The 14,941-nt window shown below is 44.8% G+C and overlaps 1 protein-coding gene across 1 annotated transcript in view; it reads right to left on the bottom strand.

Annotated features, from left to right (window-relative positions):
• tecta (tectorin alpha) overlaps positions 1 to 14,941 on the bottom strand; it is a 104,582-nt gene that overhangs the window by 26,460 nt on the left and 63,181 nt on the right. The window contains exons 16-25 of the mRNA XM_062046686.1: positions 14,629 to 14,768; positions 14,265 to 14,552; positions 14,003 to 14,140; positions 13,462 to 13,627; positions 12,780 to 13,192; positions 12,079 to 12,649; positions 11,409 to 12,004; positions 10,667 to 11,240; positions 6,747 to 7,375; positions 3,499 to 4,135 (exon numbers count right to left, since the gene is read on the bottom strand). Coding sequence (XP_061902670.1) covers positions 3,499 to 4,135; positions 6,747 to 7,375; positions 10,667 to 11,240; positions 11,409 to 12,004; positions 12,079 to 12,649; positions 12,780 to 13,192; positions 13,462 to 13,627; positions 14,003 to 14,140; positions 14,265 to 14,552; positions 14,629 to 14,768 — 4,152 coding nt within the window. The remainder of the gene's footprint in view (positions 1 to 3,498; positions 4,136 to 6,746; positions 7,376 to 10,666; positions 11,241 to 11,408; positions 12,005 to 12,078; positions 12,650 to 12,779; positions 13,193 to 13,461; positions 13,628 to 14,002; positions 14,141 to 14,264; positions 14,553 to 14,628; positions 14,769 to 14,941) is intronic.

Below are 14,941 nucleotides of genomic sequence, written 5' to 3'. Positions count from 1 at the left end.
TCTGATTCCTGCAATGACTATTTGATTCTGGATTGAACTCGATTCTCGCAATGTATTGTATGGTATAAACATTATTATGAAAACATTTCCAAACAGGTTACAGGTGAGAAAAGCTCCTTCTGATTGCATGGAGATGGCCTAAAAATGTGTAAAAATTAATTGTTATATATATATATTTGAACACAATATAAAGTGCTATACAGTACTGTATATCCAAAGCTAGGGTTGATAATGTACGCAGTACTCCCGCCATTCCGCAGGGGGCAACAACGAGGCATATGTGTCACAGTGAAGCAGCAGTAGGGTGAATAGAAGAAGACTAATCATTCAACACTGGGAAAAAAATCAAAATAAATTGCTAAAATTTGACTTTTAACAACGACTGGTATGAACAAAGTATGAATGTTTTACCTCGAGCAAGTGCTCGAGTCATTGTTTCCTGTCGGACCTTTTAAGCGGCGGACACATTGATCCAGACAAGCAGCAACAATGGTAGAAATCCCAGCGTGTAAACTTCATCACAAAACTGGGTCAAACATTTGTAAGTAAATGTAATTTATGCATAAACATATTTAGTTTGTTTTGTATTGACATTTCTGACTTCATTATGTGCTTTGTATTCGTGGTTGTGTTTTTTGTCTGAAAACAACGATTAAACCATAACCTAGTGTAGTGCTAATTCTGACCAGTAGAGCGCGACAAAGCTAATTGTCATATATCACATAGTATGGTGTGTGAACGTTGTGTAATTTCTATATTTGTAAACAATTGTAGTTTATTATGTGAACATAACACTATTTTATTTATGCAAAAACATAATGGATGTTATTTTTGTAAAATACACAATGAACTTTATATTTTTGTTATGTATATTTTATGCTTATATTTTCAGTCTTGCAAACCTAAGTGAATGAGGAAGAAGTGTAAAGAAATAAAACTAAGGAAGAAAAATAATTTAAAAAAAGGAACATCAATCCTCAACAAAAACTAGCGCTTCCTTTTTCTTCATACTGTTAACTCGCTGCACACGCTGGAAACGAGTAGCGAGGGCAGAATAATGAATTTATTGAGAGTGCATTGTGAAAGCCGACGTGTTTACTTTGTAATTAAGTAAACGCAGTCTCAAATAAATATTTTTTGACAAAACATCCACTTTTAAACTGCGATGTAGTTGATTAGCCCGGATCTACAAACCCTGTTTCCATATGAGTTGGGAAATTGTGTTAGATGTAAATATAAACGGAATACAATGATTTGCAAATCATTTTCAACCCATATTCAGTTGAATATGCTACAAAGACAACATATTTGTGCAAATGATCATTAACTTTATAATTTGATGCCAGCAACACGTGACAAAGAAGTTGGGAAGGGTGGCAATAAATACTGATAAAGTTGAGGAATGCTCATCAAACACTTATTTGGAACATCCCACAGGTGAACAGGCAAATTGGGAACAGGTGGGTGCCATGATTGGGTATAAAAGTAGATTCCATGAAATGCTCAGTCATTCACAAACAAGGATGGGGCGAGGGTCACCACTTTGTCAACAAATGCGTGAGCAAATTGTTGAACAGTTTAAGAAAAATCTTTCTCAACCAGCTATTGCAAGGAATTTAGGGATTTCACCATCTACGCTCCGTAATATCATCAAAGGGTTCAGAGAATCTGGAGAAATCCCTGCACGTAAGCAGCTAAGCCCGTGACCTTCGATCCCTCAGGCTGTACTGCATCAACAAGCGACATCATTGTGTAAAGGATATCACCACATGTGCTCAGGAACACTTCAGAAACCCACTGTCAGTAACTACAGTTGGTCGCTACATCTGTAAGTGCAAGTTAAAACTCTCCTATGCAAGGCGAAAACCATTTATCAACAACACCCAGAAACGCCGTCGGCTTCGCTGGGCCTGAGCTCATCTAAGATGGACTGATACAAAGTGGAAAAGTGTTCTGTGGTCTGAGGAGTCCACATTTCAAATTGTTTTTGGAAACTGTGGACGTCGTGTCCTACGGACCAAATAGGAAAAGAACCATCCGGATTGTTATAGGCGCAAAGTGTAAAAGCCAGCATGTGTGATGGTATGGGGGTGTATTAGTGCCCAAGACATGGGTAACTTACACATCTGTGAAGGCGCCATTAATGCTGAAAGGTACATACGGGTTTTGAAGCAAGTTTATGAGTTTGGACATCAAATATCTTGTCTTTATAGTGCATTCAATTGAATATGGGTTGAAAAGGATTTGCAAATCATTGTATTCCGTTTATATTTACATCTAACACAATTTCCCAACTCATATGGAAACAGGGTTTGTAAACTGTCTCGTATGCTCTGCTCAGACAACACGCCCGCAAGTCCCTTTGGTGCCCTCACAAACGATCAGAAATCACAAAAGTCCTTCACTTTAACAACCGTATAGTGACAACAACAAAACATTAAAAAAATTACATTAAACAGGAGCGGACAGAGTGGGTCGGGGCGAGGGTCCGTGTGTTTGTGTTCTTGAAAGAGGCACTACGAGAGGAAGTCTTATACAGTAAGTCCACTTTGGCATATTTTTCTAGAAAAGTCTTTAATTGCCATCACAATGAAAGACTTCCTAAATCACATCACTACGAGCAAGCATAAAATGGCTGCGAGCGGAACACGGTTCGCACACGGAGGCTTATTTGGCACGATCTAAAAGTTCGTAAATGAAGAAGTTGGCAAACAAAGGGGTGCGTAAACCGAGGTTCCACTGTAATAATGATAAATATTAGGGATGTCCGATAATGGCTTTTTGCCGATATCCGATATGCCGATATTGTCCAACTCTTTAATTACCGATACCGATATCAACCGATACCGATATCAACCGATATATACAGTCGTGGAATTAACACATTATTATGCCTAATTTGGACAACCAGGTATGGTGAAGATAAGGTACTTTTTAAAAAAATGAATCAAATAAAATAAGATAAATAAATTTAAAAAAAATTCTTGAATAAAAAAGAAAGTAAAACAATATAAAAGCAGTTACATAGAAACTAGTAATTAATGAAAATTTGTAAAATTAACTGTTAAAGGTTAGTACTATTAGTGGACCAGCAGCACGCACAATCATGTGTGCTTATGGACTGTATCCCTTGCAGACTGTATTGATATATATTGATATATAATGTAGGAACCAGAATATTAATAACAGAAAGAAACAACCCTTTTGTGTGAATGAGTGTGAATGGGGGAGGGGAGGTTTTTTTGGGTTGGTGCACTAATTGTAAGTGTGTCTTGTGTTTTTTATGTGGATTTAATTTTAAAAAAAAAAAACCAAAAAAAAAACCCGATACTGATAATAAAAAAACCGATACCGATAATTTCCGATATTACATTTTAACGCATTTATCGGCCGATAATATCGGCAGACCGATATTATCGGACATCTCTAATAAATATGGATCAATTCTAAAAATAATTGCAATCAGACATTGATGAGCAAGGTTATGCCCGGACTTACCACAGGGGGTGCTGCTCCTCCATCCGGTCACAGGCACGCCGTGGCTGTTGCAGGTGCTGGCGTAGACCTGCAGCCAGCTACAAATCGTCTCCTCTGCTCCCTGATCCAAGCAAGTGTCCTGCAGGCAGTTTTGGTAAAAAAATGCCGGCGCCACCTTACTGTGGCAGTGGGCAAACACACCCTCCCGATCCACCATCATGGCGCACAGCGCCAGGACCTCGGGGTCCAAAAACACGTAGAGTCCATCTCCCAGGCGGAAGCGGATTCGAGCCTTGACGTCGTCGTCGCGGTCGTCGTCGTCGCTGCCCACGTCGACGACGGTCCCGTCGCTTTTATCCCCCAAGCCGCAGCGCGGGCAGGACTCTCCGCAGCCCACCCGGCATAAAGCGTCCTTCTCGGCCCAGGCCGACCCCCAGTCGGTGGTGCCGGGTGTGGGCGGGTCTAAGGGCGGGCCCTGGCAGAGGCCGCAGGACGCGCCGTAGAGGTGACGTGGTAGAGTCACCAGCAGGAGAGTGTTCCAGTCGAAGGTCACCCTCAGGCCAAAGTCTGTTTCCAGGATGAGGAGCAGTCCTGAGGTGAAGATGCTGACCTTGCCCGGACCCAGCTTCAGAGGAACGGACACACGCTCCTTATTCACCTAAACCAAGAGAAACATATCGATGTGTATTTCTGGTCCTGTTACCCTCGTCCGGACAGAAGGGCGACACGGCAGTGCGGCTGGATCAAAAGAGACGTCGGAGACGCTTTACTGAACCAAAAGTTGCTTTATTACAAGCGAGCGTCATTATACAGGACTGCAGTTCCTGGAGGAGGTCAGGTTAAGAAAATGAGGCACTCCAAACCTGGAGAAGCCAAACCATCAAATTTATATTCCTCCTTCCTGTCTCTGTATGTGTGTGCTAAGTCAGGACAGCACACCCTGACCATAAAAGGAGATGTTTGTGTGTAAGTGTCTGGAAAACAACTGCTTTAAGTCACAACTTAAATGTTGGCGTTGAGCTAGACAGGTACCGTATTTTTCGGACTATAAGTCGCAGTTTTTTTTCATAGTTTGGCCGGGGATGCGACTTATACTCATGAGCGACTTATGTGTGAAATTATTAACACATTACCGTAAAATATCAAATAATATTATTTAGCTCATTCACGTAAGAGACTAGACATATAAGATTTCATCGGATTTAACGATTAGGAGTGACAGATTGTTTGGTAAACGTTTAGCAAATTTTAATTTCCCCTCTGGGATTAATAAAGTATTTCTAATTCTGATTCTGAGATGTTATAGTTATTTGAATGACTCTTACCATAATATGTTACGTTGACATACCAGGCACGTTCTCAGTTGGTTATTTATGAGTCATATAACGTACACTTATTCAGCCTGTTGTTCACTATTCTTTATTTATTTTAAATTGCCTTTCAAATGTCTACTCTTGGTGTTGGCTTTTATCAACTAAATTTCCCCCAAAAATGCAACTTATACCCCAGTGCGACTTATATATGTTTTTTTCCTTCTTTATTATGCATTTTCTGCCGGTGCGACTTATACTCCGGAGCGACTTATACTCCAAAAAATACGATACTTGTAACGACAAGCTACATTCACGGGCAAGATCTGACGGGAGCACCAAATCTATTTCTAGCTTATTCGTGGCGGGCCACAGAATAACAAAATAAATGTATGAGAAACACTAATGTGTGAACAATCAAAAAGTATGGATGAAATACAGGAGAGGTAGTGCCCCACCATGGTCTTTTATAGTTAATACAGAACAGTGAGTGAATTGTGAAAAGACATTGTTTTTATAAATCGTCCCCCATTGTAGTCGTGTTTTTGAATTATTTTATTATTGTGTCTTAAAGGCCTACTGAAAGCTACTACTACCGACCACGCAGTCTGATAGTTTATATATCAATGATGAAATCTTAACATTGCAACACATGCCAATACGGCTGGGTTAGATTAGTAAAGTGCAATTTTAAATTTCCCGCAAAATATCCTGCTGAAAACGTCTCGGTATGATGACGCCTGCGCGTGACGTCACGGATTGTAGAGGACATTTTGGGACAGCATTGTGGCCAACTATTAAGTCGTCTGTTTTCATCGCAAAATTCCACAGTATTCTGGACATCTGTGTTGGTGAATCTTTTGCAATTTGTTTAATGAACAATGGAGATAGCAAAGAAGAAAGCTGTAGGTGGGAAGCGGTGTATTAGCGGCCGGCTGCAGCAACACAAACACGTAGCGGCTACGTCGTAGCCGGTGTTTCATTGGTTACATTCCCGAACGATGACAGTCAAGCTTTACCATTGGCCTGTGGAGAACTGGGACAACATAGACTCTTACCAGGAGGACTTTGAGTTGGATACGCGCTACCGTGAGTACGCAGCTGCGGCTTCCAAACATTTGATCGCTTGCCCGTACGTGCGTGCCGCTATGTGCATGTCACGTACGTAACTTTGGGGAAATAAATGTGCTGTATGAACTTTGGGGAGGTGAACGGTACTTTGGGCTATGGGATTGAGTGTGTTGTGCGGGTGTTTGATTTGTATTGGCGGGTTATATGGACGGGAGGGGGGAGGTGTTTGTTATGTGGGATTAATTTGTGGCATATTAAATATAAGCCTGGTTGTGTTGTGGCTAATAGAGTATATATATGTCTTTTGTTTATTTACTGTTTTAGCCATTCCCAGCTGAATATCAGGTCCCACCCGCCTCTCACAGCATCTTCTCTATCTGAATCGCTTCCACTGCCCTCTAGTCCTTCACTCTCACTTTCCTCATCCACAAATCTTTCATCCTCGCTCAAATTAATGGGGAAATCGTCGCTTTCTCGGTCCGAATCGCTCTCGCTGCTGGTGGCCATGATTATAAACAATGTGCAGATGCGAGGAGCTCCACAACCTGTGACGTCACGCTACTTCCGGTACAGGCTAGGCTTTTTTAATCAGCGACCAAAAGTTGCGAACTTTATCGTCGATGTTCTCTACTAAATCCTTTCAGCAAAAATATGGCAATATCGCGAAATGATCAAGTATGACACATAGAATGGATCTGCTATCTTCGTTTGAATAAGAAAATCTCATTTCAGTAGGCCTTTAAAGTCCCTGCTAACTTGAAATCTGCTTAGCAACAAGGCCGGTAAAAAGAATCAGAGCATGATTTAATTTGTCCTATTTAAAAAAGGACATAGCGGGGAAATCCTCAAATCTATGCAATGACCATGTTTAGATAGTTGCCTACTCACCGTGGCGGTGTTCTTGTAGCTTCGAGTCACCTCAACTTCATAGTCGTAGACCTCCAGGACGAAGCCTCTCGCCCAAACAGCCTGCCTGGTGTCCCTTTCCTCATTAAGCGCTGCCAGTTTAAAATGAGGCAGGTCTGCAGGCACGGCGGTGTGGTCCCTGCTCCCCTGCCCACAGTTGCTGGTGGCCATAACGAGGCGGCAAGAGCTCTGCAGCTCAAACGGAACGCCGCCAAAAGGCAGGAAGTGTCCATAACCAGCTGCCACGCACAGGGCCTCGGCGCGGGGCTGACAGTAGTACAGGCCATCCTCCTCCTGGCAGTACTCCTCAGGGTGGCACGGCGCCAGCAGACAGTAGACGCTGTTGTCAGAGCCGTTGCAGTAGCAGCGCTCCCGGCATTCCCAGTCGCTCCAGAAAGTCCGGTTGGTGGCCAACTGGCGGCCGTGGCTGGCGCAGCCGCACTCGCCGCGGGCCACGCACAGGCCGCCCCGCAGGGCGAAGCCATCCTCGCAGCGGCAGCCCTCGCGGCACGGCAGCGGACATGGCTCCTCTGGTTCATCCAAGCCGGAGCAGGTCAGCGGGCAGGCGCTGGTGCACTCGTCAAAGTGGCTGTTCTCCGGACACGGGAGTGCTGGAAGAAAGGGATATAGTCGTCGTGGGACAAGAATAATATAACGCACGTCCCTTTTTACGCTAAAGAGGACTTTTTAATGATGTTCTAACAATAAATTTGGGCTAAGTCAGCCATTTTTGTCGTGTTTGAGTGAGATATGCGTCTCACAAGCCACTAGGGTGGAGTACCGTTCACAATTGAACCGATGCGGTACCAATTAGACAACGGTCCACAGCGGTATTCATTTTTGTCACTTTTGTGTGTGTTCATAAATGGTAATTGTTTGACGATACATTTGCGGATTATTATATCTTGTTTTCTGATTACATTAGTCTCATTTGCCATGCAGTTGCACTTCCAAGACATTAGATGGCAGTACTGTATAGGCCAGGGGTCGGCAACCCAAAATGTTGAAAGAGCCATATTGGACCAAAAATACAAAAACAAATCGGTCTGGAGCCGCAACAAATTAAAAGCCATATTTCATGTGTCATGAGATATAAATTTAATTAAGAGGACTTAAAGGAAACTAAATGACCTCAAATATAGCTACAAATGAGGCATAATGATGCAATATGTACATATCGCTAGCCTAAATAGCATGTTAGCATCGATTAGCTTGCAGTCATGCAGTGACCAAATATGTCTGATTAGCACTCCACACAAGTCAATAACATCAACAAAACTCACCTTTGTGTATTCACGCACAACGTTAAAAGTTGGGTGGACAAAATGAGACAGAAAAAGAAGTGGCATAAAACACGTCCTAGAAAGTCGGAGAAAGTTATACATGGAAACAAACAATACGGTGAGTTCAAGGACCGCCAAAATTAGTAGGACAAAACGGCGCTCGCCAAATACTCGAATCAGTGAAGCATGTTTAATATAAACAGAGTGATTTATAACAATTAGGGAGGTTTGTGTCATGTTTGTCCTCCTACAGAAACCATACTAAAACAAAAAAATATATTTTTTTTCCCCCTCATCTTTTTCCATTCTTCATACATTTTTGAAAAATCTCCAGAGAGCCACTAGGGCGGCGCTAAAGAGCCTCATGCGGCTCTAGAGCCGCGGGTTGCCGACCCCCGGTATAGGCTATCCATTGTATGTTGTCTAACTAGGAAGTTGCTTTTTCCAGGAAGCTGAATGTGGTATGTTGTGCCCTACAAAGTGTTTATACTAGAGATGTCCGAAAATATCGGCCTGCTGATATTATCGGCCGATAAATGCTTTAAAATGTAATATTGGAAATTATCGGTATCGTTTTTTTTATTATTGGTATCGGTTTTTATTTTATCTGATTTTTTAAAAATAATTAAATCAACATAAAAAACACAAGATACACTTACAATTAGTGCACCAACCCAAAAAACCTCCCTCCCCCATTCACACTCATTCACACAAAAGGGTTGTTTCCTTCTATTATTAATATTCTGGTTCCTACATTATATATCAATACAGTCTGCAAGGGATACAGTCCGTAAGCACACATGATTGTGCGTGCTGCTGGTCCACTAATAGTACTAACCTTTAACAGTTAATTTTACTCATTTTCATTCATTACTAGTTTCTATGTAACTGTTTTTATATTGTTTTACTTTCTTTTTTATTCAAGAAAATGTTTTTAATTTATGTATCTTATTTTATTTGATTAATTTTTTAAAAAAGGACCTTATTTTCACCATACCTGGTTGTCCAAATTAAGCATAATAATGTGTTAATTCCACGACTGTATACATCGATATCGGTTGGTATCGGTATCGGTAATTAAAGAGTTGGACAATATCGGAATATCGGATATCGGCAAAAAGCCATTATAAGACATCCCTAGTTTATACTGTCCATATTGTGCTTATTGATTGTGAAATTCATCTTAATTGTTTTCATTGCTAAATTTGGAGAAGTTGAAATCGCCATTTAAAATCGCTAATGCTAATTGTAGCCTGTGTATGGCAAACCCAATGTAAATTAGCGTCAAGCTAGTGCAGCCTTACTTTACATTGAAACGTTTTCTACCAAGCATACTTGCTTTGTTGGTGTTAAAAAACGCAACATCACTTAGAGGGAGTTTGTCCGAGCCCGCCCTCAGTGCTGCTCGAGTGATTGTTTTCGTGAGCCGGGGTTTAGTCTGCAACCGGGCGTGACGAGTCTGCAACCGGATGTGACGTCACATGCAACAAAGGTATCGAAAAACGGCACTGTAATTTGGCGGTTGTCTATAAAAGTACCAAAATTGGTACCCATACCTAGGAGTGACCCAAAACGATCATAATTAAAGATTATATTCTACTTTTATTTATACTTATTAGAAATGGCAAGAGTTTGTTCAATCAATCAATCAATCAATCAAAGTTTACTTATATAATGCTTAATCACAAATGCATCAAAGGGCTTCACAAATCACAATGACATCCTCGGATCTGATCGCACATTCGGGCATGAAAAAACTCAACACAATGGGAACAGTGAGAAACCTTGGGAGTCACCACAGATGTGGGGACCCCCCTCTGCCCCATTGGTGACCGGTGCATTTGTATGCCGAGTGGGTACAGTTAATATTGTGAGAATCCAGTCCGTAGGGAGCTCAGCAGGGGGATCCTTTTGCATGTAGACAAGTCGCAGCGCAGAGACGCCACCGACTGATGCACAGAGGAGTGGTCCACCCCTGGTCCCAACTTGGAATAGCTAGCGCGTCCTCTGCGTGAATTGATCTACGGCCACCTGATAACCTCTCCATCCAGGAGAGGGGGGCTGAGCAGACCTCTGCGTGAATTGATCTACGGCCACCTGATAACCTCTCCATCCAGGAGAGGGGGGCTGAGCAGACCTCTGCGTGAATTGATCTACGGCCACCTGATAACCTCTCCATCCAGGAGAGGGGGGCTGAGCAGAAAAGAGAATCTCCCGATCAACTGGACTAAAAAAAGGCGAGGGTGTAGAAATGAGTTTTAAGATGGGACTTAATTAATACAGATTTTACCATCCAACCGTACATGTACGATCCGGTTTGACCAGGAGCGATGGGAAACACAAAAGTTAGGGAGGCTGGAGGTTTGTGTAGTAGTAACCTGTGCTGGTTAACGCAACTAATAACAGACCATTTTTGCTCTGTTATTGGTTGTGCATTAAAATAGCAGGGCTAACTAAAAGCACTTTTAGACTGTCTAAATTCCAGCATTAAGACTAGATTATTTTGGCAGCTCGCAGACATGTAGAATAGTAGAACAAGGTATCCTACCAAGCAACATTTACCTTAGGCATGTAGAAGAATAGTAGAACAAGGTATCCTACCAAGCAACATTTACTTACGGCAGTTGGTGGCCGTCCTCCAGGAAGCAACCATGACCTGAGCATCTTGGCAGGCGGTGGCGTATGTGTGCAGCGAGGAGCACAGAGTGGTGCGGTTCCCGTCCTTCACGCACATGTTGTACAAGCAGTTCCGGAAAAACGGCGACGGGTTGACGGTTGCGTGGCACGCCAGAAAAGAGCTATTCCCCGGGTCGTTGATGTTGCCACACATCCATGAGCTCTGGTAAAGACGCAGGTCCGTGCAAGTCCGATACAGCTCGTCGCAATCGCCGTTACAGGTGATGTCGTCGGCGATTGAGGAGCGCCAGCCCTCCACAAACTGCTCGGCTGACTCTGCCAAGCGTCCGTTTGGGAGACGGAAGTCGTCATTGGCATCGCTGTTGAAGACGCCGCACAGGCCGCAAGTAGTGTTGTAAAATATGGTGGAGAGGGAGATGTTGATGAATCCCTGCTGCGTATAGAGGACGCGGAGGTGACCACGGGACTCCACCACAGTGGTGTTACCTGGCGCTCTGTAGATGGTTACAGTCTCCAAAGGATGGACGTAAGGAAGGACGATCAGTTCACCGTTGACCTAGGACACAAAGAGGATTCGTTGTAAGACACTCAATAGGCGTAGAAAAACCCAAGTAGTACAGTTTGGTTCTGTTCAGCAAACTAAATCCTCTGGGATGGAAAATGATTTACCAAACAAGATTTTCTAATCTAAACTGTACTGTACCGCCAGGCAAAGGGTACTAACCTTGACCGCTTCCAAATCCATCCCTCCCACCTGAACCTCCAGGCTAGCAACCGTAACTACCACAGGTCTTTTCCAAGCAGGGCCCTTGTTGACCAGCCGTCTACCTATCTTCACCTCCACCATTGAGCCGTTGGCTGGCGCAGCGCCACACAGCCTCAGCAGGTAGTAGGAGCTGTCATCTGGGAACAGCAGGAAGGCGCCATCAAAGGATGATGTCACAGCGTTCTGAGCCATTGAACACACCCCCTCCCTGCGAGGGTAGCAACCCAATGTGCCAACCTCTGCCCCACACACCTCGCCCTCCTTGCAAGAGTCATTGAAGCAAGAGACTTCGCCTGCCGTGCCGCAGGTGCAATGGAGGCTGCATTCGCCCCCAGACCAAAAAGTGTCATTTAGAGGGTAATAAAGGCCGTTGTACTCGCATCCGCAATCATCGCGCTGCACGCAATGGCTGCCGCTAAGGACAAAGCCTGGGTCGCACTGGCAGCCCTCAGTGCAAGGGTGAGCGCAGTACAGGGGGGCAGTGATGTCCGAGCAGGAGGCTGGACAGGCACTGGTGCACACTTGGTAGTGGCTGAATGGTGGACATGCCAAAGCTGAGCAAGAAAAAGGAAATAAGATCATTTTTAGAAAATAAAATAAGTCTAGGGAGAGTTGAAGTGCAACTCACTGCAGAATGTGCGAGACCTCCAGGGTCGGATGGCAACACCCACGGCCTGACAGGCTAGTGCGTAAGCCTGGACGGCTTGGCAGAGTGTTGTGATGTTTTCCTTGTTGCTGCACATATCGTAGACACAGCTAAAGACAAAGGCAGTGGGGTCCACCACGGCTCTGCAGTCCCTAAAAGGTCCGTCTGTTTTGTTGATCAGTCCACAGTAGTCAGGGGTAAAATAGAACGCTTCTGTTAGCGGGTCGCACACAGTGCAGTTGTCAACACAACCATCTGTACACCGCCAGTCGGCGTCCTCCGCACGCCAGCCGCCACCGAGCTCCGCCACACTTTCTGCCAGGGTGCCGTCGGGAAGAACGGGATCATCTGAGGGGTCGTCGTTGTAGTTGCCGCAGAGGCCGCAGGTGTTGTTGAAGTAGGAGCTAGGTAGGGAGATAGAGGCGTAGTGCTGGCCGTCGTAGGTCACAAGTAGTCCAAAGTCTGTCTCCAGTGCGACAGCCATCCCAGACTGGTAGACTCTGATGGCGCCAAGCTGAATTTGGACCGGTAAAGTTTTCACCAAACTATCCACCTAAAGAGAAGACCAGATTGGAGATTCTCAGTCATCCAGGGCTTCAAATGTTGAAGGGAACTGGACTTTTCCCTGGTTGCTGATTCCGAGAATTCCAGTTGAGTTAGCTCTTGAGGAATCAGTTGCTCACCTGAACAGTTCCCAGACTTCCTTTGGGCAACGTGATCCTGTGACCGTACACCTCCACAGTTACATCCCTAAGCCAGGAGACATCAGCCACGCCCCGGTCTTCGTTTTTGGCCTCGACACTGAAGAAAGGCAGTCCCGCTACTTCCCAGCAAGGCCGAGCCAGCAGGTAGGTGCAGGTGCCTTGGAAGTGGTAGAGCAGGCCGTCAAAGGTGTGATAATGTGGGTCTCCGAACACCACGCAGGTACTGGTGCGAGTCGGCTGGCAGTAGAAGGCTCCGTCCTGATGCTCGCAGGTCTCCAGCTGACCGCATGGAGATTCCTGGCAAAAAACCTCATTGTCGATGTCGAGACAGCGGCACCGTTGCGAACACCGGTCAGACAGCCAGAAGACCTCGCCTCGTCTGTAAAAACGACCTGGTGAAGTAATAGGAAAGGCAAACTTTAAAAGAACAGTACCGGGAGAGCAAAGGTTTTCTAGGCTCAAACATTTGTCAGGTAAGCTTGTCAGAATTTGGTCTAGATCCAAGGATACCAAAGGTATGCGAATGGACACCAGAATGTGAAGCACACGCCCTTGAAAGAATACCAGCTAAAATACTTGAGACAAGGAGTTGCACAGAAACAACAACATCTGGAATAGCGAAAGTAAAAGTTTCAAAAGTTTGGAGAAAAAAAGGACTTGCCATTGTAGCTGCAGCCATTGGCAGGATCGACCAACTCCGAATCAACACGAAAGGACCAACGTCCGGGAATGTTCACGTTGGTCGTCTGTTCGATGGTCACCACTTCGTTGGACCGCGATCCCGGCAAGTTGAAGAAATGTCCGATTTCTCCGCCGTTAAAACCTGACTGAAAAGTACCATATTCTAAGGCGTATTTCTTTGTACAAGTTGTGTTCATCCATCCATCCATTTTCTACCGCTTGTCCCTCTCGGGTTTCTGGGTCGCGGGGGGTGCTGGAGCCTATCCTAGCTGCATTCGGGCGGCAGGCGGGGTACACCCTGGACAAGTCGCCACCTCATTGCAGGGCCAACACAGATAGACAGACAACATTCACACTCACATTCACACACTAGGGCCAATTTAGTGTTGACAATCAACCTATCCCCAGGTGCATGTCTTTTGGAGGTGGGAGGCAGCCGGAGTATCCGGAGGGAACCCACGCAGTCATGGGGAGAACATGCACACTCCACAGTAGTGTAGCGCGTCAAAATACAGCAGTACCTGGGCTGTGGTCCCACCCAGTCCGGTTAGAGGGTCTCCGCCGCTGGCTGTGCCTGTGCTCCAGGTGATTTCCTGGTAGTTGAACATGGCGAAGGACATGGCACCATCTGAGATTAGCACAGTTTGGAATGTGTTCACCTTTTAATCAAACAAGAGGATTGAAACAGATTTACAAAAGAGAGAAACAAAGACATCAAACCAAACAAATAAATTGGCGTCCAACTACAAGATACTGCTCTGAGTGGTAGACTTCTAAAATTACCGGTGTGGTCTGGCTCCCCCCGTAGAAGGTCACTCGGTGCCACGTGGCGAGGAACGCCCAGGTAGCCGCAAAGTTGTGCACGTTTTTAAAATGCCTGCGGACGTCTTGCGTCGCCCTTTCCAGTATTTCCGCTCGGGTTGACTCTCTGTAGTAGACGTCGCCGCGGATCCCGTTGTGCACGTCCGCCCACAGGGGGGCGATGAACGATCTGCTGTCACTCAGGGGGAAAGCCTCAGGCGTGAACTGGCTGACCTGTTCGTTGAAGGATATCACGCCGTTGTTGTTGACCTGGGAAGAGGTGTCGGTCAGCTGTCAATGTGAATACTTTCTGGGTGGAAAAAGAATCTGATGAGTCAGTTCTTACGTAGATGGTGCGGTAGGGGATGCTGAAGAAAATGAAAGGGATGAGCAAAGGAATTTCGGGAGAACTCCCATCATCCATCTTGGGGGTCTCCAGATCCATGTGGACAGGTCCGAATGGATACAGGACGTCCTGAGTATTAACTGAAATGAAAAAAAAAAATATATATATATATATTTTTTAAAAACTACAAAAAATTCCTGACTTAAACCCCTTATGTCGCATTGGCTTGTAACCTCTCACACAGTTTAATGCCCTCTACAAAACACCCGCTGCAACTTTAGCTTGTTTTGTCCGATTCACCATGAAATTCAGT

The sequence above is a fragment of the Entelurus aequoreus genome, linkage group LG05 (genome assembly GCF_033978785.1).
Source record: "Entelurus aequoreus isolate RoL-2023_Sb linkage group LG05, RoL_Eaeq_v1.1, whole genome shotgun sequence".
NCBI classification, from domain to species: domain Eukaryota; kingdom Metazoa; phylum Chordata; class Actinopteri; order Syngnathiformes; family Syngnathidae; genus Entelurus; species Entelurus aequoreus.
Note: the sequence above shows the minus strand (reverse complement) of the source record. Positions and strands in the feature narration are given on the sequence as shown.